General features: G+C 41.3%; 5 protein-coding genes across 7 annotated transcripts; 4 read left to right on the top strand and 1 right to left on the bottom strand.

The window, feature by feature from the left end:
- The first annotated feature begins 283 nt into the window (after positions 1-283).
- Positions 284-2298, top strand: noxred1 (NADP-dependent oxidoreductase domain containing 1). The gene is made up of 7 exons (XM_073483179.1): positions 284-463; positions 579-742; positions 1004-1184; positions 1261-1415; positions 1578-1776; positions 1938-2133; positions 2257-2298. The coding sequence occupies exons 1-7, from the start codon at positions 321-323 to the stop codon at positions 2296-2298; spliced, it is 1080 nt and encodes a 359-aa protein (XP_073339280.1). The 5' UTR covers positions 284-320.
- A 1861-nt stretch (positions 2299-4159) lies between these two features.
- Positions 4160-7214, top strand: tmed8 (transmembrane p24 trafficking protein 8). The gene is made up of 6 exons (XM_073483384.1): positions 4160-4306; positions 4668-4779; positions 4915-5008; positions 5126-5219; positions 5430-5723; positions 5902-7214. Exons 2-6 carry the CDS (start codon positions 4670-4672, stop codon positions 6117-6119), a joined length of 810 nt encoding a protein of 269 aa, XP_073339485.1. The 5' UTR covers positions 4160-4306; positions 4668-4669; the 3' UTR covers positions 6120-7214.
- Positions 7215-8725: 1511 nt separating this feature from the next.
- LOC141011211 (uncharacterized) lies at positions 8726-12983 on the top strand. 2 transcript variants are annotated; one of them, XM_073484468.1, is made up of 13 exons: positions 8726-8810; positions 8894-9064; positions 9148-9253; positions 10003-10128; positions 10208-10321; positions 10413-10581; positions 10650-10778; positions 10987-11174; positions 11291-11487; positions 11569-11660; positions 11743-11797; positions 12072-12169; positions 12300-12983. In XM_073484468.1, exons 1-13 carry the CDS (start codon positions 8749-8751, stop codon positions 12527-12529), a joined length of 1737 nt encoding a protein of 578 aa, XP_073340569.1. In that variant the 5' UTR covers positions 8726-8748; the 3' UTR covers positions 12530-12983. The 2 variants fall into 2 exon arrangements, with proteins under 2 accessions (XP_073340569.1, XP_073340570.1); XM_073484469.1 differs by having other exon boundaries at positions 9148-9241.
- Positions 12984-13031: 48 nt separating this feature from the next.
- gstz1 (glutathione S-transferase zeta 1) lies at positions 13032-15307 on the bottom strand. Of its 2 annotated transcripts, none has more exons than XM_073484474.1 (9): positions 15225-15307; positions 14838-14889; positions 14677-14744; positions 14143-14223; positions 13919-14044; positions 13747-13822; positions 13602-13654; positions 13465-13514; positions 13032-13232 (listed from the first exon to the last, which is right to left on the bottom strand). In XM_073484474.1, the coding sequence occupies exons 1-9, from the start codon at positions 15252-15254 to the stop codon at positions 13106-13108; spliced, it is 663 nt and encodes a 220-aa protein (XP_073340575.1). In that variant the 5' UTR covers positions 15255-15307; the 3' UTR covers positions 13032-13105. The 2 variants fall into 2 exon arrangements, with proteins under 2 accessions (XP_073340575.1, XP_073340576.1); XM_073484475.1 differs by lacking the exon at positions 15225-15307 and adding an exon at positions 14974-15081.
- Positions 15308-15635: 328 nt separating this feature from the next.
- On the top strand, positions 15636-21834 carry LOC141011212 (methylmalonate-semialdehyde/malonate-semialdehyde dehydrogenase [acylating], mitochondrial-like). Its single transcript, XM_073484470.1, has 12 exons — positions 15636-15743; positions 16186-16227; positions 16337-16411; positions 17013-17174; positions 17391-17469; positions 18384-18686; positions 18904-19025; positions 19367-19556; positions 20048-20229; positions 20321-20500; positions 21382-21480; positions 21564-21834. The coding sequence occupies exons 1-12, from the start codon at positions 15705-15707 to the stop codon at positions 21666-21668; spliced, it is 1578 nt and encodes a 525-aa protein (XP_073340571.1). The 5' UTR covers positions 15636-15704; the 3' UTR covers positions 21669-21834.
- Positions 21835-21939: the final 105 nt, after the last annotated feature.

Genomic DNA, 21939 nt, shown 5'->3' on the forward strand with positions numbered 1-21939 from the left:
GGCCGGCTCCATGTGTGTTTTTTTTTGTTGTTGTTTTTTCTACCCCTTTATTCGATACAGTTAGGCTACGCATTGTCACGGATTGATCTGCTGTTTCCGTATTTGTTTTAAGGAAAATATTTTTGTTATAATTTTATTTTGATTGGCAGTAGTTTAATTCGTGCTTTTACTCTGAACAAGCAGCGCTTGTAGCTGAGAATTTTATTTTGAAATGTATAAGCCGTCAAAGCGGATGTTGTCCTGTTCACATGGAAACGACGCTAATTTTTTTTACTGTGTTTTGAAGCTTGTCAGCGTGCTCGTTCGTCTTATTTCAGGTGATGATGGAAGTACTTGGTGATTTCGAGGCTGGACTGACTGAGAGTGAGAAAGAGTTAGTTTACCTGCGCGCACGCTCGGCTGGACTGACGCTTTGCGGGTGCGCGCACGCAGTTTTCCTGTGTAAACTCATCCAGTCACTGAGGTAATTTCTCTAAAGGGCTATTTAAGTGTTTGTGACACAAAGACACAACTCTACAGCAACTTTTAGCCCACATAATCATACTGTCTGAAGTCATTTTGATTGTTTACATCATCAGGAGTCACACTGCAAACAGAGACTTGTCAGGACAGGACAGTGACCTCTGCGTTGGGATACTTGGGATGGGTAACATGGGGAGACAGTTGCTCTTGTCCCTCCTTCAAAAGTCTGGCATCAAACCATCACACATTAAGATCTCCAGTAGAAGACCAGAATCTGCAGGTACACGATAAAATGAGAAACTTTGACCCAAAACTCCCTAAATCAGCCAGTGTGTCGCAAAAAAAGTAGCACCCAAATGACTGCATCAGTATTTCAAGAGAAAATGTATAAATGTATACTGCGTACAACTTTAACATATGTAATACACAATGCTTCACTCAAGATGTTGCTTTAACTAAATTGCACGTTTCCCTCCTTGTGTACTACAAAGGCCACACTCAAGATCCTATGCTTGTGTTTGCCTTGCTTTCCTTATTTCAGTGGATTTCACCCAGACAGGAGTTGAATGTTTCTTCGACAATGGCAGACTGGCAGCGTGGGCAGATGTTCTGTTCCTCTGCTGTCTGCCCTCTCACCTCCTCAAAGTCTGTGCTGATCTGCGCTCTCATCTGTCAAAGCACTGCCTTGTGTACAGCTTCACCTCCGCTGTGCCTGTCACCAGGTACCACCACACTTACAGCATGCAGCACTGTTCACGTTCAGTTACTGAATTCCTCTCTCTCTATCTGTTATTCCAGATTAGCACAGCTTCTTGGACACGACTTCATTCTCAAACCTCAGTATGACTTTGTGGCTTCTGACACTGCAGACGTGTGGCTGTCCTGCACTCGTCTCACCACGGCTTTGACGGATCCTTTGCTGATAGAGGCATCCTGTCCTCTCACGATGAGCGGTATGTCATGCTTCATTATTGCAGACTTATTTTGCAGAGCTTGCATTTGAACTTGTCTTGTTGTATAAGATGTGAGCACAGCATTTTAATTTTGTTGCAGTAAAGCGTCACCTTTGATTTGACATTTTATGTATTAATTAAGCCATATTCCTGTACATTTAGGTGGGATTTCCCTGGGTCTGAACTGGGTGTCTGCAGTTTTGTACAGCCTGCTAAATATCTGCACCTCTGCTGGTCTGGGATCCAGCGATGCTCTCTCTCTGATCAACAGTGTCCTTGAAGAGAAATGGTCAAAGACTGTGGAATTAAATGCTCAGAGTTTTATCAATGCATCTCATGCATCTTCCCTTCTACCAGAGGAGTGAGGGCACTCAACATATATTTCTGTTATGTCTAACTGTCCAGAGGATAAAATGTATCAAGCAGTTGCTCCTTATTGAATTGCAGTGTTTACAGATTTAAGGAAAAGAAACAGCACTTATTTCAAATGTTATATTTTAGCTTTCTTTTTCTTCTCCACAGGCCTTTTCCTTGGATTTCTCTTACTAATGCTCAGAACAAGAAGACACCACTGCTGTGTTTTCTATCAAGCAGCAAATCTATGCAGCAGTGCATCTCTGCAGCATACAAATCACTGCTAGAGACGACAGCAACATCAGACAGTTACTCTCTCATGTTAACTCAGTGTCCCCTCAGGATGTTCCTACAAAGTTTAAAGGTTGTGAAAAAATTATAATGTAATGCATGCAAGATTGCAGTTGAATAAATGGGTCTCAACAGTGTATTTTAATTCCCACCAGTGGTTTTTCATGCATCATCATCGTTTTCCTTTGATTTGCAGTATGAAAGCATCTCTGCTGTCTGCTCCACCACTGTTGATTGAAATGCATCTCTATTCATGTCTAACTATTCCCTATGTTTTTTACATTAAACTTTAGCCAAATAAAGATTAGAAATGCAACAACAACAAAAAAGGATTAGAAAATATAATGTTCTTTAAGACATGCATTGGCACATCATTTATTGATCTCACATTGCACCTTAAGATCAATTTAATGGAAGTTAAAGAAAATAAAAATGAGATGAAAACTAAGTTTGATGTAAAACAATATTCCAATGGTAAATCATATAAAGAGATTTAAAAAAAATGCAATTATGAGATTAAAAAGTCATAATCATGAGTTAACAAAAGTCCAATTTATGATATAAAAAGTCAAAATGACGAAATAGGAAGTCACTATTATGAGATAAATACGGAAGCCCTAAAGCGCCATGCATTCATACATTTTATTTCCTCCGTTTTCCTGTGATAACGAGTTAATTTCATTTGTTTTCTCGAGATCTCGAGTTATTATCTCGAAATAACAACTGCCGTTTTCCCGAGATAACGGGATAATTTTCTCGAGATCTCGAGATAACGAAACTTTGTTTTCCCGAGATAACAATATATTAATTCGAGATCTCGAGATAATGACTGTGATATGATAGGCCTGAGATTATGGAGACGCCCGGGACCTCGTAGCTGGTCAGCTATGTAGTTAACAACGACATCAGGCTCACTTAGATTGCGCCGCCGATATAGCTGAAGCCTTGCTAACCATCTTTTTAGATTGCGTACACTAATGTGTATATTATCTGTAATAGCAAGGCATAATGCTATTTCAGCCTGTGTCAGGCCTTAATTGAAAAGATATGTGACGCGGTGATCGATATGCTCCTGCTCCTCTGACATTGCTACACTGAATGATGTTTCCTGCAATGATTTAATATACTACACTATCGTTTTGTTTTCTCAAGATCTCGAATTAATTATATCGTTATCTCCTGAAAACAAAGTTTCGCTATCTCGAGATCTCGAGAAAATTATCCCGTTATCTCTGGAAAACGGCAGTTGTTATTTCGAGATAATAACTCGAGATCTCGAGAAAACAAATGAAATTAACTCGTTACCACGAGAAAACGGAGGAAATAAAATGTATGAATGCATGGCCCTTTAGTACGGAAGCCCTAAAGGGCCATGCATTCATACATTTTATTTCCTCATACATTTTATCTCGAGATAACAAAACTTTGTTTTCCCGAGATAACGATATAATTAATTCGAGATCTCGAGATAACGACATAGCTGGTCAGCTATGTAGTTACGACGACATCAGGCTCACTTAGATTGCGCTGCCGATATATCTGAAGCCTTGCTAACATAGATTTTAGATTATGCATTATGTTATTATGTTAGATTATGTTATTTCAAATAATAACTCGAGATCTCGAGAAAACAAATGAAATTAACTCGTTATCACAGGAAAACGGAGGAAATAAAATGTATGAATGCATGGCCCTTTAGGGCTTCCGTAGACAAAATCTTATAAGTATGAGATAAAAGGTCATAAATAAGAGATTAAAAGTAAAAACTGAGCTACAAAAAGTCGAAATGATGAAAAAAATCAATAATACATATAATTATGACTTTTTTTTTTTTTTACTTATCCTATTCATTACTTTTTATCATAATTTCGACGTTTTATGTCATAATCAAGATTGACCATTGGAGATATTTTTTCACTCACTCAGCTTAGTTTTCATCTTTTTTCCCCCTTTAACTGGCGGACAAAGTCTTCCCCAGGCTTGGCGTTTGTTTCATAACTAATCTGTGCACCATGTCACAAGTATGACTCCACCGGCGTCTGGATGGACTCGCAGATGTTCGGTTAGACTCGAGAAAAACGCGGAAGTGTCAAAAATTCGGGTCTGTTTTTTCCTGTCAAGCGGCAGCAGCACCGTGGAGGGACCCGTCACATGATTGCAGTGATATGGAGGCGCATTTCCCGATGGCCTGATTTGGACTAAAGTGATATAACATCGTGTTGTTGGACTATCAGTGTTACACCCTGGTAAGATATGTTTGTGCCCAGTGTGCCCGAAGCTTCGGCTCCACTTTCTCTGCCTGCTAGGTAGCATTAGCTGGCGTGAGCTAACCAGCTAGCTAGCTAGCAGCAAGCTAATGTCAGTCTTTGAAGAGGAAGCCATTGTATATACATACAAATGTCGCCTCTACGGCTTCAGCCATTAATTCGCCGGTGTGTGCTATGGTTATCATGGCCCATTAATGTCTGACAGCAGTTTGTTTAGTTAGTTTATGTGCGGTAGGAGGCTAGTTTCTCTGTTGACACCCCCCCTCCTCCCTGTGGTGGGAAGAGGCGGGGTTTCATCTTTTCCAGCCACGCAGACTGAGGTGTAGTCTTGTCTTTGCAGTCATGGAGAGATTAGAGGCTTCATCAGAGCTCCAGTCACGGCTGTCATCTCTGTCCTTCTCTTCGTTCCCCGGAATAACATCCATGCAAGGAGACAACCGACCACTAGACAGGTAGCCTGTTGCTGCAGAAAGTGCTGCTTATACTAAAGCTACTGTCAGGAAATGTGCTGCTGGTTATACTTCTTGCATCCTTTTAGTCTGCACTGTTTAATTATTGTGTTGTCTTCTATACTATCTTCTCTTCAGGCTCCAGAATACAGACCTTTCACAGGGCTGCACCCAATCCCAGAATCAAGCTGACATGGATCAAACCGAGGAGGATTCAGGGCAGCATGCTGAGGTGGTTAATATTTAAGTGTGTCGGAAGAGCTGTCAATAAGAGGCAATAAACAGGGCAGTGCAATATAATATCATTTCTGAGCTGAAACATCAGTCTTGTGTGTGTTTGCATTTTCAGGGTAATCAGGAGGCCCCTGCTGAGCTGGCCCTCGGGGAAGGAGGCGACGAGAACAACAGTGCTGGGAGCTGTCAGGTGTCCGCTGAGATAAAAGGTGAGAGACCTGCTGAGTGTGCCATCATGACTGCTGCTTTGTTTTATCTGTGATTTGGATTCAGTAGGGTTTATAAATCTGTGTTTATAGTGTGCTACGCGCTGAAAAAACATTAGTCTACAATTTAAGAGGGCTTATTTAAGATAGCGAAGTAATGATGAGAATTGCTGTAATGCTCTTCATGGACACATTTGTTGCTCCTGATGACAGCCCAGATGCCGCCCCTGAACCCCCCGACGACATGGACATCTGCTGCACTGAAGGAGCTGAAGGCAAAGCTGCGAACGGAAGAGGACAGCGTGGTGACAGTGTACCGGGGCGACATCATGACAGTTCATGTGCCCACTGTCCCCGAGGCCAAGAAAGTGTGCTGGGAGTTCGCCACAGACGGCTATGACATTGGCTTCGGCATTTATTTTGACTGGACTCCTGTCACGAGCCGGTCCATCACCGTGCACATCAGCGAGTCAAGTGATGACGAAGAGGAAGAGGAGGAGCTGGAAGGTCAGTTAGTTAAAAACTCAGTCCTGCTTTAAACCTTTTTTCCCTGGTCATCGCAATTAAACGTATCAGTCAATCTGTATCTACAAAACACACCTTAATTGCAGTTTTTATGTGCTCTCCTCCAGCTGGGATCCCAGGCGGTGTGTTGACTTTGTGGTTTATGTGCTTTCTGTTGCAGGGCCTGTTGGTAACGGAGACATTGAGAAAGGCTCCAAAACTCAAACCAACTCGAACTTGGCTGAAATCCTACCTGTATACCGCCAGGACAGTCACTTGTCCGTGAACGGGGGAAGCCACGACTTTCCAGGTGAAGGCACTTATCTCCTGAAGTTCGACAACTCCTACTCACTATGGCGAAATAAAACTCTTTACTACAGAGTTTATTACAGTGCCTGAGATGCCAATTTATTGTTTATGAATGTATACTTTACAGAAGAATACTACTCTTAAGAACTATTTTTGATTCCATGCTTGGAAGAAGATGAAGTTATAATATAAAAGGTTAAATATAGGCATATCTATTTTTTATCACTATCTGCTTGTTTTGCCACATACTGAATTATATGGTCAGATGGATTTATTTGCTGATAGATATACGAAGAAGCCTTGTATATGTGCCATATTCCCATGTATGCACTGTGCTATTTGGTCAAGTGCCGTCATAAAACATATATCGTCTCCAGCCGTAACATTTCTATGGAAGCAGTGATCAGGGAACACCTGCACAGAATCTGTTTCACCAGTCCAGGTGCTTAATCAGCAGTGCTCTAAAGAAATGAAGTCTTTTATGTTGTGTGTGTGTGTGTGTGTGTGTGTGTGTGTGTGTGTGTGTGTGTGTGTGTACATGTACACCTTCTTTGATTATTTGCTTTGTTGTTGTTACCTGTATTTATCCCTTTGCTTTGTAGCGTAACTTATTTTCCAACTGTGCTTAAATGATACAAATTCTGTGCACAAAGCCGTCTACTGTCATAGTGGTGTGTTGGTAAAAGATATCAGTTGAATGTACTAAAGCAAGTGGTAACCGTTTTCCAAAGTGTGCTTTTTATGACACAAATAAAAGTCATTCCTTATCACATAAAGCTCTTATTATGTAATATAGATTCAATATTTACACATGCCCCACCTCCCACCCTTTAATTTGCTGTTTTTGAGGAAGGGGGCGGTCGTAACGTTTCATCGAAATGTGTTTTGTGCACAGGTCTATGTAGGTAAAGGTCAGTGTGTGTGTTTTTTGTTTTAATATCATCAGTGCGTTGGTCTTACATGTGTTGAATTGTTACTTCCTGTTTTTTGTAAAATCGACGCTACTTTCACACCTCACTTGTGTGCATGTTCCCAAAGATGTCCCAGATTTGGCTGCTAATGCCATAAACATTGTAAAGCTACTGGTTCAAAGCTTCCAGTGTTCGCTGTATTGTACCTTTACTGTAAGTCATGATGACATTTGTTCCTGAGATTTATATTCCTCAATAAAGAGAATATTGTGTAGCTTTCTTTGTGATTAATGTGGGTATGGGATCAATCATATGAAGACTGTGATGATAGGAAAAATTTAAGAGCAGGTAAAAGTTGGAGCGTGACACCTTATGAGTAGTTATTCAGACCGTTGGTGTGTGTAGTCTCCCTCTAACCATCATTTCATAACAGTCTCACTGCTGAGCCAGGATTAGAAAGCAGATGGTCCCCTGTGCCTCCATTAACGTGTGGCATTGGGGGACTGATGTAATTGTTACAGAGGTGCTGATGAAACCAGGTTTTATTTTCAGCTCTCCCAAAAGGCCAGTGAGAATCCAGAGTTACACCCTGTGTCACTCATGTTTTACTGGATTTACAAGCAGCAGGATAAACGTATTCTTGAATAAATATGTTCTAGTTCCAACTGTAAATCAGGTAGTATGATTATTTTAAAAGGTGTGGACAAGAAATGTGCAGAATCTTGAATGTACTGTACTATACTGCAGCATTATTCCATAAAAACTCAGCTGTGAATATATTATCAACAACTGTGCACTACACCAGAGCGTGTTTTATTTATTTATTGTTTGATGTGTCATGAGAGCTGAAATCCTCCAGAGACTGCAGTTTGAGGTGTCTTTGTGTTGAACTGCATTGTAATGAAAGTGTGTTCAGTGTCTAGTCCACCGACATTGCATACTGTACACGAGGGAGGCAGAAGGACAACATAAGCAAATACAACACCACGCTAACCACTAGGGCTGAGCAATTAATCAAAATAGTGTTGATACAATATTCAAATTGCAGGACCAGCTAAATGTGTCACAACCTAGCATTATAAATAAAGCATTGTGGTGCAACAGAGATGCCCTGGTCTACAAATCATATTCTCCAGATGTGAGGGAACATGCTTTTTTGGTACAGCAAAAATCCCATCATCATCATTTTAGTGAAAATCAAATGCAATTTTGTCTTTTTATTTATTTTTTTGCATATTGTTCAGCCCTACTAACCACTATAGAGCCCCGAAACTGATAAAAACAACAAACAAAACTTCAACAACAATCAGTTGATTAAAAATAAAACTATAATGAAGTCAGTTCCAGGACTCTGTAAACCACAGCCTCAAAGTTTACTATATAGGTGAATTCTCTCTTGGTCAACAAACGGTGTATTAAAAGGTGAATTTATCTAACTACTTGTCATATATAGCCAAAGTTTTCACCATGAAATACAGCCTCAGATGGCCTCCTACTGGTGAAAAAATAATAAACTCTGGCTGCTGTTAAATTTACAGGTGGGGCAATTAACAGCATAAGATAAAAGGTAGAAAACAGCCTTTTTTGCTTTTTATAAATATTCCAGTGCACCCTGACAAAGGAGCTGTCATCTTCAACACTGCAGCAACACCTGCACATTAATTGCACTGCGGCCTCACGTGCGTAACTTCACAACGGCCTCGAGCTGGAGTCAGCCAATCAGACGTGATTACCGGAGCTCGAGGTCGCACCGAAGGTTTCCTAGCTGCTCGCCCTCCGAACTTCTCGACGAGGAGGCCTTAAAAAACATGGGGAAGCTCAATTTTTACGTCCTCTGGTCTCTGTGTGACGCTCCCCGCCAGTTCAGCAGGTAGGCCTTCGAGGAAAAAAACAAAAACATTCAGCCGTTTTCACTTTGAAACAACAATTCAAACATGTTTTCCGGGTCCGCAGCAAGTCCAACCGAAGGTGCTTTCAGGTCCACGTCCCACTGCCTCTTCCCAAACACCTGGTCATCTTTGGCCTTGGAGAATGGAAATGCAGTGAAACAACAATATCTGTGAATGTTGTGGTCAGTGCACAAGTGCCAGCCCAGAAAATTGGGACCCTGTCATCTCAAGCAAGGTATGTATGTCCAGGAGAAAGGCTTCTTTCCACTGAAAAATCCCAAACAGTCTGAATGGTTGTAAAATGAACTCTGAACTCAGGTGCCTGACCTGGGAGGGTGACTGGAGCGATGACATTGTCACAGAGGCAGCAGAGAAAGGCAGGAGAGGAGTTTATGGCAAGATTGTGCTAACGGTGTGTGGAGAGGTAGGTTAGTAAAGAGATGGCTTAAAGGGTAACTCCACCAGTTTTACATATTTCATTATGGTTACAGGTCTTCGCGAGTATTGCAGCATATGTGAAAAAGAAGTCGTATAAAGCATTTTGTGGCTCCAGACGAAGCTGCATGTAATCCGATAAATTTCCTCCAGTGATGTCACAAAGTGGCTAAGTTGCATTGTGGGTGATGTAGGCACCAGGTTTCCTCAGCAGCCACAAAATACGACTTTTTCACGTATGCAGCAGTACTCCTCAAGATCTGTAAACACACTTTGATGTGTAAAATCGGTGGAGTTACCATTTAACTGTTCCTAATTCATGTTGAGCATAAGGTAAACGACCATTTTTATTTTAATTAGGGCTCAACAATTCATCAGAAATATTATTGAAATCGTAATATGGCCAAGAGCAATATCCAGATCCAAATTTGATAACGGTAAACTGTGTCACAACTTGTTGTTATAAATGAAGCAGTGATGACATCATCATACAATTGTGACTCATATTGCAATGGTAATATCTGTCAAAATAATTGCAATATGATGATTTTTTTTTTTTTTTTTTTTTGGATGTTATTCAGCCCTAATTCTAATGCTTGTACTATGTCTCATAATACGGTACCTGACAAATACTTAAAAATATTGGTTATAGTTACATTTTCCAGATTTAGAAGGCGTCATATTGGATCACATTGTATATTTTCACTGTTTTTGTTCCATCCAATGACTTGCGACCAGTCGCAGGATAAAGCCAGTGTCTTCAGCAGTACTCCTCTGGTTCAACGGAAGTGTTTGTTCCCAGAACAACACAACGCCACTGATCTCTCTGATCGCGCATTACATCAAAGCACTGCAAATGAAACGGTGAGATAAATGGGGTTAAATTTGTTTTGCTGTGATCTACACTCTTGTTGCAACATTTCAATAATGGCCTGCCTCGCAGATGACTACCAACGCCTCACACTTGGGTGATAGTGTTTGCTATGCTGAGATCCAAGTAAATAAAATTGATGCCAGTGACTCCACCATGGGAAATAAGCCCCCAGTTTGGCCTACGGTAAGAAGAAGTCATGCTGAAGAATATATTCATGCCTGCATGCATGCAAGGTAACTTATAGTGTGATATACTCTGTGATGTACTTTGAAAGCATAAGACACCCAGACGGACAGTTATTAGTAAGAGAGGCCACCTGACCTGGAGCTCTGAGGACATGGACAGTCTCGCAGAGGACATAGACCAGGCTTCTACCCCCAAGAAAATGAGGATGAACAGCCACGACGAAATGACAGGGCAGATAAAGAATGACAACAGAGAAGGTCAGGAACAAGAACTCAAAAATCATTGAGGTTACATCTGAATGGGTTTTGACAGAAATTGTGATTAGTTTCAGTGTGTCCATCAAAGCGTTGGAGCCACACGATGTGTCTGAGTGACCCAGACACAGCCATCCTCATTGGAGGGGAGACGGCGGATCAAAACTACTGCAAGGACTCCCTGTGGAAGCTTGAGTTAGGTCAGCGGAGTCAGTCGTACAATACTTATTGATTAATGTTGATAACAAAGCATGTCATCTTTAAGGTGGCAGATCATGAGGTGAAACTTTACAACCAAAGAAGGAATTAAAGCAAGCTAGGAAACCCTATAAAGATGCACATTGAGCACATTTAGACTGAACATGATGTGTTTTTCCACATCTAGTTTACTTTTTGACCTCTTCCCAGATAACGACTTCTGGTTTCCCATGAACTCCTCTGCTTCTGGACCCATACCACCATGTGCTCGAGGACACTCTGCGACCTACGACACAGACTCTAAGTGCGTCTTCGTTTACGGAGGCCTGAGGGAGGGTCATCGCTACAGTGAGCTGTACATCCTCAATACTCTGACCTGGAAGTGGAAGCTTGTCACTGTGGGTTTGTCGCAAGTTACTAACATGTTGTAGTTCTTGCTATCTTATCAAATACTCAAGCAGTGGTATGGGAAATGCTTTCATTGGGTTTGTTTTTGTGGATATACCCCCTTTAGGCAAAAGGAAATGTTCCAAATTTGGCATATCATTCTGCAGCGTTTTATAAGAAAGAGCTTTTTGTCTTCGGTGGAGTTCAGCCGAGCCATTCCTCTGGGGACAAACCCTGCAGTAATGCTCTATACATCTTCAACCCTGAGTTCGAACTCTGGTACCAGCCAATTGTGGAGGGGGACAGACCTCTGCCTCGGTTTGGGTGAGTTTACAGTGAATTTTTTTGTCATCCAAATACTGTTTTCTGTATCTTAAATATTATTCTTATGTTTGTTTGGAACAGACACTCAGCCACACTGATGTCGCAGAAGTTGATAATATTTGGTGGACGGAAGACTGCTACCTACCTTAATGATCTCCACGTTCTAGATCTGGGTAAAATGATGATGAGGTGGCTGGCTTATGCAACAAATTGTCCAGATTTAAGCTGATATTCATTTTTTCTTAATGAGGGAAGGATTCATGGAGTACACAGCTGTGAAGTGTGGGAACATGCCACCGCTGCCTCGAGGGTGAGTAGTGCAGGACTAATCAACCTTGAGAGATGTCATTAACGTGGCCATCTGGTTTTTATATTTTTGGACAGACAGAACTGCATTGGAATTTCATGAGATTTAAAATATGCAGTAATCTTAAGTGACAATTATACCATCTTTTTGCATTGTTTGATAGTTTTTTGTTTTTTTTAACTCAACAGGAAATGAAAGTAAGTTATATATTGTGTTGAAAAAGGCATTAGAACAGTTATGGTATATTTGAAAAACTTCCTTGCCTGTACATGGACAGGTTTCATGCAGCTCTGCCAGTTTCGGTAAACAGGATTTTAGTCAGTGGAGGATGCAGTGCAATAGGAGCCCTGCAGGATGTACATATTTTCAACACTGGTGAGTTTCTGCCACTAACATTTGATCATATATATTAGATTATTAAATAAGGTTTGTGTTTAACAGACAGATGAATTTACTTTGACTCATCCTGTTTCATTGCATCACAAATGCATTGACTTCTCCTCAGACACCAACATGTGGAGCTCAGTGGCATCTCCCCTGCTTTGCAACAAGCCTCGTGCGGGACACAGCATGATCAATTTGGGCTGCTTCACCCAAACAGATGCTGAGAAGCACAATCAAGGCGAAAATGTCGGGGTCCGCCGCACAGTGCTTGTGTTTGGTGGGTCGGACTGCTCCGGTACCTTCTACAATGATACAGTCAAGTGCACAGTGGACATTCCAGGCGACAAGTGATGGTCCATTAGGGAAAAAATCCAAATGGGACAATAAGTGTTCATTATTTTAAAACCATGGATGCTGTGATCTGTCCTGATAATGTGACAGAAAAATGACAGTATCTACGTGTGTGTGTGTGTGTGTCAAAGTTATATTTGTACTTGATTTTTTACTTGATTGTCTTTACTTGTTATATAACTTTGCATGATGTATTCTGCAGCTTAAGACTTTATTGTTGCGTACTTTTTTTTTCTTTTTTACTGAGTCACTATCCATATTTCCTCCACACAGGCAATATGCTGCAAGCAGTGAGCCGCGAGGTTTTGCACTTTGCATAACAAATCTCTCATCTGCATGTTTTACACATTATGTCCTTTACTGTGTCCCCACATGTCAGTATGTCTTTGAGGTTAAAGTGCTGGACTGGATAAATAGATAAAGTCAAAATGCTAATAAATATTTTTATATATTGTTTCCTTGCTGTTTCCTTGCTTATTAAAGAAACCTCACTGAGATGAGATTATTTTCACAGCATTTTATTTAACAATGTAAAAAGTTGCATGAAATTTTCTCCAAAGCCACTGAGTTGTTGTTCTATGCACACAGATCAGCAGGTGTGTCTGGTTGGCGAGACGGGTGGCTCACTTTAAAAGCTTCAATTTCAAGTAAGGCTTGATTTAACCTTTTGATAGTTGGATACTGCCCGACGTCCACTTTGAACCTGTAGAGATTAAAGACACAGAGGGGACACAGTCATGCTTGATCTGTATAGTGTTTAAAGTTCAGCTGGGTCTTGGGTGTAGCAGATGGATTTCATGCAAACAAAGCAAGACATGCTATAACTCTATCAAGTACAAAATGCCATGACATTCATGTTGACCTCTTTTTAGTCAGGGTGACTAAGTATTAATGTGGTTTGTATGATGCAATCTTTATAAAATATGACTACTTACCTCTCTGCATTGTAGACTTGTGGGACCAGACAGATGTCAGCCATGGAAATCTAAAAGGTAAACAATGAGTCAGACGAACAGTTTCTGCTGTGCATCACATACATGTACATGCTGTAACATGATAGACATGCTCTCACCTCATCTCCTACACAATATTTCCCTGCTGTTTGCTTCAGAATGGGCTCGAGAGCTGTAAGAGTCAGGTGCACATAAATATTGTAAGAGAAGTCGAGTCTTAGCCTAATACTGAATGTATAGCAGAGAAGATGAGCTTCCACCAACCTTGAAAGCCACGATCAATGAAGTGCTGAGACCACTGCATCTTTTCTGCTCCAATTTTCTGAATCACGTACAAATTCTGAAACATCAAGGATTTCATTAATACTGTAAACCTGTAAATATTGACTTTTGTAGCCCAGAATTGCTTCAATTCTTTGAAATGTGCTATTCTCACCTGCAGAGGCTGTATCCCAGAGGCAATGAGGTCACTTATCATCCGAACCTGGGCACGTTTCTTTGGGTCTGCTGGAAGAAGCCGAGGCCCTGGCCTGGTCTCATCGATGTACTGGATCACTGCCAGCTGTGTGAGCAAGAGACCATTTTCATTAGAATTCAAATTGGTTAACAAAACTAATGTTTTAGTAGGAATTTGCACAGGTAAAGAGTTTGGGGACTCACCGACTGAGAGAGGGTGATGCCATCAATCTCAACTGCAGGCACTTGTTGCATGGGGTTTAATGTCTTGTACTCTTGTGTAAGCTTCAGCAGATGGAGAAGATTTAGAGGAATTTTAAAAATGTGTAGCATCTATTGTTCATTTTAATACTCTGATCATAATTATCATGTACAGTAGGGCTGTATGGTAAAGAAAAATCATACTGTGACTTTTTTTGGCAAATATTTTAATTGCATTTCATTGTTTTCACACAAAAACCGATGATATGACATTTGTTGGAGTCTGTACCAAGCAAACATGTTTTCCCTCATCTGGTGAACAAGATTTGTTGGCTAGAGCATCTCTAGCACTACAGTACTTCATTTTAATGTTGCTCTGTCACACAGTTACCTTTATCAACAAATTGTAGCTACTAGTGATTTAGTTATTGCACTTGGCCATATTGCCATTTCGATAATGTTAAGATTATCTGTGCAGCCCTAGTGTACAGTATGTTTTTTCTGCACTGATATGAATCCTGCAAATCTATACTGTACCTGCTGACCTCCATCTCTGATTAGATTGACTGGAACTTGGTCATACTCAACACCTTTCAGAGCAAAAGCTGGTGCAGAAAAAGTGAAATCATCATCATTTTGTTGACTTGAAAATGCTTTAAATAACCACTGAAACAGTCAAATGCTGTGGCATTACTTACCAATGCGAACCCTCCAGGAGCAGGAACTTCTGAAGTATCCATGAAGAACGGGCTGCATGTGAAAAAAGAAAACATTTAGTCCTTTTGAAAACACATTTTCCCTTGACATATTTAAGTTTGTTGTCTACTAGTTCACCTTGGTTTGGTTTGCCATAGCTTTCTTCCCCCTCTACTTTCCCCTTAACTCGACTGAATCAACTATTTCAAGCAGTTTTCTAACAGTCTCATCGTCCTGCAGCAGCCAATAGGATGTGCTCCAAATATCCCTCCTACCTACTCTTTGGTCTATGATTCAGCAACATTTGGGCTACATATGTTTCACATTAACGACCTGGGGCGGGCACACACACACTTAGCAAACAGTAGCTAACAGTGTTATTACAGTACCTTGGCGAGGCTAAGGAAGGATAAGTGCATTGTTGTGGCTGTGATAAGGTTATCGCTTTTATTTGTAGAATATAATTCAATGTATCGTACGTAATGTCATGAAGGCATGGCTCAAACACCCTAAATGAAGCTAGCTGTTATGATGTTTAACACCGCTTCTGGTCATAGTTCAGCTCCGGGTTGCGTAACAACCAGACGAATCTTTTTATCCAATCATTAGCCACGTAACACAGCTCAGGCGGGATTACCTAAAATCTCAACTACTGATTGGATGGAATGTCCCAACAGTTGGCCAATCAGACGGCGCTTTTCATGGGCGTTCGAACACGAAGCGAATAGCGAGCCTCTGATTTCTCCAGAGCCCGCCCACTGGTAATACATCTATTTGTTTCCATCTCTGGATGTCGTCTTCTGCTGGCCGCCGTCCTACCTGCGGAGTTGGTCAAATCAAGTAGGCCTGCACGTAATAACATTTCCACCATGGCTACAACAGCATTACGATCAGTGCTTAAGACAAAGGTAAGCTTTAAAAAGTTATACAGCTCAACTTTCTTCAGTTGCAAATGACGCAGGCAGGTTTGACAGCTCACATTGTTTACAAAGTGCGGGTTGTCATGTGCTGCAGGATTTAGGTCTGGATTGCTGAAGTGGCCTACTTCAACTATTCTGTGTGTGCTTGATTTAAATCACTGAGAAAACTCTGCACCTATTGGCTTGACTGCATTCATTCTTCCAGTTCACTCCAGTCAGGTTGACCTTGTCCCCTTCAAGTCTTTTCATTGCTCCACACTTTGTAGGTGCACATTAATCTTGTAGGCACTACAGGCTGCAACCAGAAACAGCTGGTTTTGAGTATTTAATGTTTTTCAAAATATGTAAACCAAATCTACAGTTTTTTAACAGATGGATGATATGGATTGCATTTGAAGATTTAACACTCCCTGCTGTGTTTCTTTCTCAGGTCCCACTTAAAGTTGGCCGCTTGTGCTACTCCTCCTCAGTGGTGAGTTGAGAACAGTGGACACTTAATTGTCAATTTGCTATTACACACTACATCAAATGTCAATCATGGATAATAATACTGCTGACTAACATAACATCTCTCCTCACAGCCTACCACCAAGCTGTTTATTGATGGGAAGTTTGTTGAATCCAAGTCTTCAGAATGGCTCGATATTCACAATCCTGTAAGTATGTCACCTGGCCTGGATCACCAAACTGAACTTTTTCTCACCAAATCCACATACGTAGCTGGGTAAAGTATATCCTGCTGTAGTCTGTGGGGTTGTTTAACCTGTTACCTATTGATTTATGTCTGTGCCTGTGGAAACAAACTGGTTTCTGTGGTTGAACGTCCTGCACTACTCCTACTTGAAGTACAAGTAAAACTGCAAATGTCGAAATTTTACTTTGCCATATAAGCAGATCCACAACATCTTTCATCAAGTATTAACTTACCAGAATTGAAAACCATTTTAAAGTTTGAAATAAATCAAATAATAAAAAAAAAAAACTGTGATTGCCCATGAGAATTAGGACTCAAAAGTTACTACTTATTACTTAAACCGCAGCTGCTGTACACTTAGATAACAAGTCATAACAACATAAATCTTTCCTCAAGGATTGGATGTGGAAATTTTGATATTTCTAATAACCTGCGTCCTTCAGATTTATGGCCCACATATCTGTTAAACATCTACTTAGATAACATTAAACAGCTTCTGCTGATTGAAACTAATAATCTTGAGTGAATTAATGTAATTTTCCCCCCTTTTTCCTCCTTAACAGGCTACAAACGAGGTGATCTCTCGTATACCCAAAGCCACCCAGGAGGAGATGTTGGCTGCTGTGGACTCGTGCTCCAGAGCCTATCACTCCTGGTCAGAGACCTCCATCTTGGCTCGGCAGCAGGTCTTTCTTCGCTATCAGCAACTTATCAAGGACAACATTGTAAGTCAAAGGGTCAGAAAGTGTAAGGTTCAACTGAAACAAGAGCTTACTGTTTAGCACCTTTCAACTTGATTTATTGATGATTTATCAACTTGAGCAACAGTTACTTTTTACCTCTCTTTGCTGTCTCCATTTAATACTAAAACTCTAGTTGAAATTATAATAAATCCAAAGCTGAAAACAAAGGACTGACATGAGCGCCGTCTTGTGTTTCAGAAAGAACTTGCCAAGGCCATCACAGTTGAACAAGGCAAGACCCTTGCAGATGCAGAGGGGGATGTGTTCAGAGGATTGCGTAAGTTTATCTCACTCGTATGTGCACACACATACCTTTACAAAGGGCAAAAATAAGTAAACGTTTGCATGTTATGTAGACTTTCACTTTGTGGTTGCAGGAACAGTTAATGAGTTATACTAAACCAGAACAAAGGGCGGTTTTCTTCATGAGCCCTTTGAATGATTGCCACCAATTTGTATCCTTCGTCCCTGTCCAACTTTTACAATTGCTTATGCTCTTTTTTTCAACTTTCATTGAAACTCTTTCATACATTGAGATTTATGCAACTTTCTAGTCCCATCTATATTAATTACACTATTTCCCATCTTTCCAAGTATTCATACTTCTTTAGCTGCTTCTTCATACAAATTACAGCCATTTCCTACTCACTCATGTTTTAAGCCAGGAACTCCATTAAAGCCTTATAATTTTCCACATCTTTCATACATGAGTTTTATTAAAGCCCATATATACTAATCACAGTTTCATATTCTTACAACTCTTTATACTCCTTTAGCTGTTTCTCTATACAAATGAACATCAGCAGTTCAGTTTAGTGTCAGCTTTTCAACAAACCTTAATATTCCACATCTTTCATTCATTATTGATATTTTTCAATTTCTAGCATTCACACTGCAATTTCTTCAGATTATTCCTTCTCTAATTACTACTGGGATGATTGAAAAATAAAAATATTTAGACATTTTCTTCTTCTGCACACAAAGTCAGCACACTCAATACTCGTCTCGGTCAAGCAGATCATTCACACACACATGCAAGAATGACCGATGTCTACACTCAATTGTTTCCAAAAATGTAATTGTTTGAGTCACATTAGACATAACCATTTTTTCATAGTTTCACACATCTGCATTAAAAGAAAGGAAAACATATGAACCTATGTGTTACATGCTGTTTACTTCTTTTCACAGAGGTTGTAGAGCACGCCTGCAGCGTCACCTCTCTGATGCTCGGTGAAACCATGCCCTCCATCACCAAGGACATGGACACCTACACCTACCGCCTTCCTCTTGGGGTGTGTGCCGGTATTGCTCCCTTCAACTTCCCTGCCATGATCCCTCTGTGGATGTTCCCCATGGCCATGGTGTGCGGCAACACCTACCTACTGAAGCCTTCCGAGCGGGTGCCAGCCTGCGCCATGCTGCTGGTCAAGATGCTGCAGGATGCCGGTGCTCCAGATGGGTCGCTCAATGTTATCCACGGCCAACACGATGGTAAGAGTTTGTCTCTGTTACCTTGAGCAGATGATTGTTCAAACATATTGTTTACTGTACCACTATGCCACAGTGACTACTTTTTATTATGCCTCCTCACTGGCGAGAGCCATGGCCGGAGGCATTAAGTATCTCACGTAGTCTTGTCAAGGTTTTGGTGGCCAAAGGTAGGATATCTAAAGTTAACACGTAACTATAACTGTATTTTCTGCCACAGCTGTGAATTTCATCTGTGACCATCCCGCCATCAAGGCAATCAGCTTTGTGGGCTCAAATCAAGCTGGGGAGTATATTTACGAGAGGGGCTCTAAAAATGGCAAGAGAGTCCAGTCGAACATGGTGAGTGTGAAATTATAGAGCACTGACACTCGCTGCAAATGTCCAGAAGGTGGCAGCATTGTCCTACAGATTGTTGACCCTCCTCACTGCCAGCTGTACAGATGAGAGATGGTGAAAAACAGGTTGCAGCTGTGCAACACTGTTGAAGATGTTCTTTCTACTTATTTTGATTGATGTACATTAATCTCGTATGGACTAAAATGTGGAACAAATTAAGTTTATAAAATTTGTAGGCTGTTTATATATAATGACCCTATATTATGTTCTAACTTGTAACAAACCAGTTAGCCATGATGTGTAGATCAAACAGCAGAAGGCTAACCACTTCTAATTTACTATAGGGAGCCAAAAACCATGGTGTGGTGATGCCTGATGCCAACAAGGAGAACACTCTGAACCAGCTTGTGGGTGCAGCATTTGGGGCCGCGGGACAGCGCTGCATGGCTCTGTCAACAGCTATCCTGGTGGGCGAAGCACGGAGCTGGCTGCCGGAGCTGGTGGAGCGATCCAAAGCTCTGCGCGTGAACGCAGGTACCGCGCCCTGTCACCCAGCCCTTCACCTCGGTCACTCCTGGGCCCCCGGGGGCCCTTTGGTTTAGTCATCTCGGGGGCCACCCGCACCGTCCTAACCGCACCTCTCGCCTTTTGCCCTGTTGTAACTTCATATTGGAGTCAGCTGGGAGAGAGGGCTTGTTGAGTCAGCCATGCTGCAAATTTGTGGCTAGATCTGCGGCTCGGACCTAAATGGCGGTTCAGAGCATCAAATCTTTGTGAAAGCAAGTTCATGTGGAGTAAAATAGAGAACGTTTCCCCCCGTTTGAAGTGATATAGACTCTAATTTGTGTAGTAGACAGGAAACCCGTAAGTATCCATTTTTGAGGGAGTGCCTCAGGGTGCCCCTCGTCCTGGCTTTTGCGTTTGTGGCAAAAGACATATTTGAATGTCAGTGCCCTTAATGTTCTCACATCATGAGAGTGCGATAGAATGAAACCTTATAGCTGGTTGTTTTGGGGCCCTGCTAGGAGACCAGCCTGGTGCAGACGTGGGGCCTCTGATCTCTCCCCAAGCCAAGAACAGAGTCTGCAGTCTTATCCAGAGTGGGCTGGATGAGGGAGCTAAGGTACTCCTGGATGGCCGAAACGTCAACGTCAAGGGCTATGAGAATGGCAACTTTGTTGGTCCCACCATTATCAGCAATGTCACAGTATGTTGGTTCAGTATCTTCATGTGCACACATGTATTTGCAACAGAGTCTAGAATCAAACCGTTCACTGTTCACATTTGTTCTCTCACAGCCTGACATGAAGTGCTACACAGAAGAGATCTTCGGGCCTGTGTTGGTTGTCCTAGAGGCAGACACTCTGGATGATGCCATCAGTTTGGTCAACAGGAACCCCTATGGCAACGGCACAGCTATCTTCACCACAAATGGCGCCACTGCACGCAAATACACGCACGAGGTGGACGTGGGCCAGGTGAGTGACTGCAGCCTCCAAATGTGTTCCTCTGTTTTGGGAGAAAGGAGACATTCACATCCCTCTGTCATGTCTATACAGCATCTCAAGCAGGGAGCACATCACCTTTCTGTTTGAAAACCTTCACACACATTAAAAAAACAATTATTTTCCATGTCAAGTATAGCAATGTTTGGCTGTAACCTAAAATAAACACATTGGGCAACCCCCTTCCCTCCACTTCCCCACCGGTCAAGACTACAAATAGCAACAGCAAATATGTGTCCGTTAACTGTAAACAGGAGGACATAGAAACATTTTTCCTGGTGGTAGTAGTTGAGCAGGGAAATCTTAAATTGAACTCAAAAGGGATTCCTAGGGTCCTGTTCAACGTTAAAGCATAAATATGGCCCAACTTTACCCTGTTTGTTTGCCTGTGGAGCCTTAGTTATGCCGTGTTTGCTGTTCACATGTCGGGGAATGCTGTGCAGGCCATGTGCTGTCCTCCTGTCCAAACCTCGATGCAACAAACATCTACTTTTCCTTTTTTCTTTCCCTCGCTGCACCTTTGCCAAAAGACTTCAGTGCATCCAAACTCATTCCCGCTGTTTCAAACATTCAAAACCAACTGTGCCATTCCTCTGTTGCCTTCATAACAAAACGTTTTTATTTAGTTTTTTCTTCCCTCTCATAAGACCATGCTGCGCTTTATAAACTGCAATATAAGCCACAGATTTAGCTTTGTTTAGTGCGATCATGTAAGCTTGTTTTTTAAACAGCATGGATATACCACACCTCTCATCAGCCGCATCTTACTCATCCTAGCAATTTAAGATCCTGGGGAATTGTTTTACAAAGCTTCCACTTATGGAAATGAAAGGGAATATACTTGTTTTCTGCAGGTCGGAGTCAATGTTCCCATCCCTGTCCCACTGCCTATGTTCTCCTTCACTGGATCAAGAGGATCCTTCAGAGGGGACATGAACTTCTACGGAAAACAAGTATGAAATTGTTACAGGTATAAGAAAGCTACACGTCGCAGTCATACATTTTTGATGTAAACGTTTTTATTTTTTATCTCCAGGGCATCCAGTTCTACACACAAATCAAAACTGTAACCTCACAATGGAAAGCTGAAGATGCCACCTTGAAAAGTCCAGCAGTTACCATGCCAACAATGGGACGCTAAATACTCGGTGCTGTTGTTCAGTCAGATAAACCAGAAGACGCACTTCTTCCACATATAAAACTATATTTTTAAAGACTTTATATCAGATTCTTAAAAAAAAAAAATCTGTACAGCTGAGGAAATATTGTTGGATCAATGTCAAATACACTCATGTTGAAACACTTGACTAAGTGTAGTGTCTTTAATCCCTATGAATGAAGGTTTCCATGGACACACTGCATTGTATTTCACTGACTCACCTTCCAATGATTAAGAGATTTTGTGCATTATC

This window comes from Pagrus major, chromosome 16 (genome assembly GCF_040436345.1).
Source record: "Pagrus major chromosome 16, Pma_NU_1.0".
NCBI lineage: Eukaryota > Metazoa > Chordata > Actinopteri > Spariformes > Sparidae > Pagrus > Pagrus major.

What these genes read in the sequence shown, in the direction of transcription:
- noxred1 (XM_073483179.1), top strand. Translation starts at nt 321, where the DNA reads ATGATGGAAGTACTTGGTGATTTCGAGGCTGGACTGACTGAGAGTGAG. An exon ending in TAGAAGACCAGAATCTGCAG is followed by an intron (nt 743 to 1,003) that starts GTACACGATAAA and finishes TCCTTATTTCAG; the next exon opens with TGGATTTCACCCAGACAGGA. An exon ending in TGTTCCTACAAAGTTTAAAG is followed by an intron (nt 2,134 to 2,256) that starts GTTGTGAAAAAA and finishes TTTGATTTGCAG; the next exon opens with TATGAAAGCATCTCTGCTGT.
- tmed8 (XM_073483384.1), top strand. Translation starts at nt 4,670, where the DNA reads ATGGAGAGATTAGAGGCTTCATCAGAGCTCCAGTCACGGCTGTCATCT. An exon ending in ATTCAGGGCAGCATGCTGAG is followed by an intron (nt 5,009 to 5,125) that starts GTGGTTAATATT and finishes TTGCATTTTCAG; the next exon opens with GGTAATCAGGAGGCCCCTGC. An exon ending in GGTGTCCGCTGAGATAAAAG is followed by an intron (nt 5,220 to 5,429) that starts GTGAGAGACCTG and finishes TCCTGATGACAG; the next exon opens with CCCAGATGCCGCCCCTGAAC.
- LOC141011211 (XM_073484468.1), top strand. Translation starts at nt 8,749, where the DNA reads ATGGGGAAGCTCAATTTTTACGTCCTCTGGTCTCTGTGTGACGCTCCC. An exon ending in AAAGAATGACAACAGAGAAG is followed by an intron (nt 10,582 to 10,649) that starts GTCAGGAACAAG and finishes AATTGTGATTAG; the next exon opens with TTTCAGTGTGTCCATCAAAG. An exon ending in ATGCCACCGCTGCCTCGAGG is followed by an intron (nt 11,798 to 12,071) that starts GTGAGTAGTGCA and finishes GTACATGGACAG; the next exon opens with GTTTCATGCAGCTCTGCCAG.
- gstz1 (XM_073484474.1), bottom strand. Translation starts at nt 15,254, where the DNA reads ATGCACTTATCCTTCCTTAGCCTCGCCAAG. An exon ending in TCAGAGATGGAGGTCAGCAG is followed by an intron (nt 14,224 to 14,676) that starts GTACAGTATAGA and finishes CATCTGCTGAAG; the next exon opens with CTTACACAAGAGTACAAGAC. An exon ending in AATATTGTGTAGGAGATGAG is followed by an intron (nt 13,515 to 13,601) that starts GTGAGAGCATGT and finishes TTTACCTTTTAG; the next exon opens with ATTTCCATGGCTGACATCTG.
- LOC141011212 (XM_073484470.1), top strand. Translation starts at nt 15,705, where the DNA reads ATGGCTACAACAGCATTACGATCAGTGCTTAAGACAAAG. An exon ending in TATCCACGGCCAACACGATG is followed by an intron (nt 18,687 to 18,903) that starts GTAAGAGTTTGT and finishes TTTCTGCCACAG; the next exon opens with CTGTGAATTTCATCTGTGAC. An exon ending in CCATTATCAGCAATGTCACA is followed by an intron (nt 20,230 to 20,320) that starts GTATGTTGGTTC and finishes GTTCTCTCACAG; the next exon opens with CCTGACATGAAGTGCTACAC.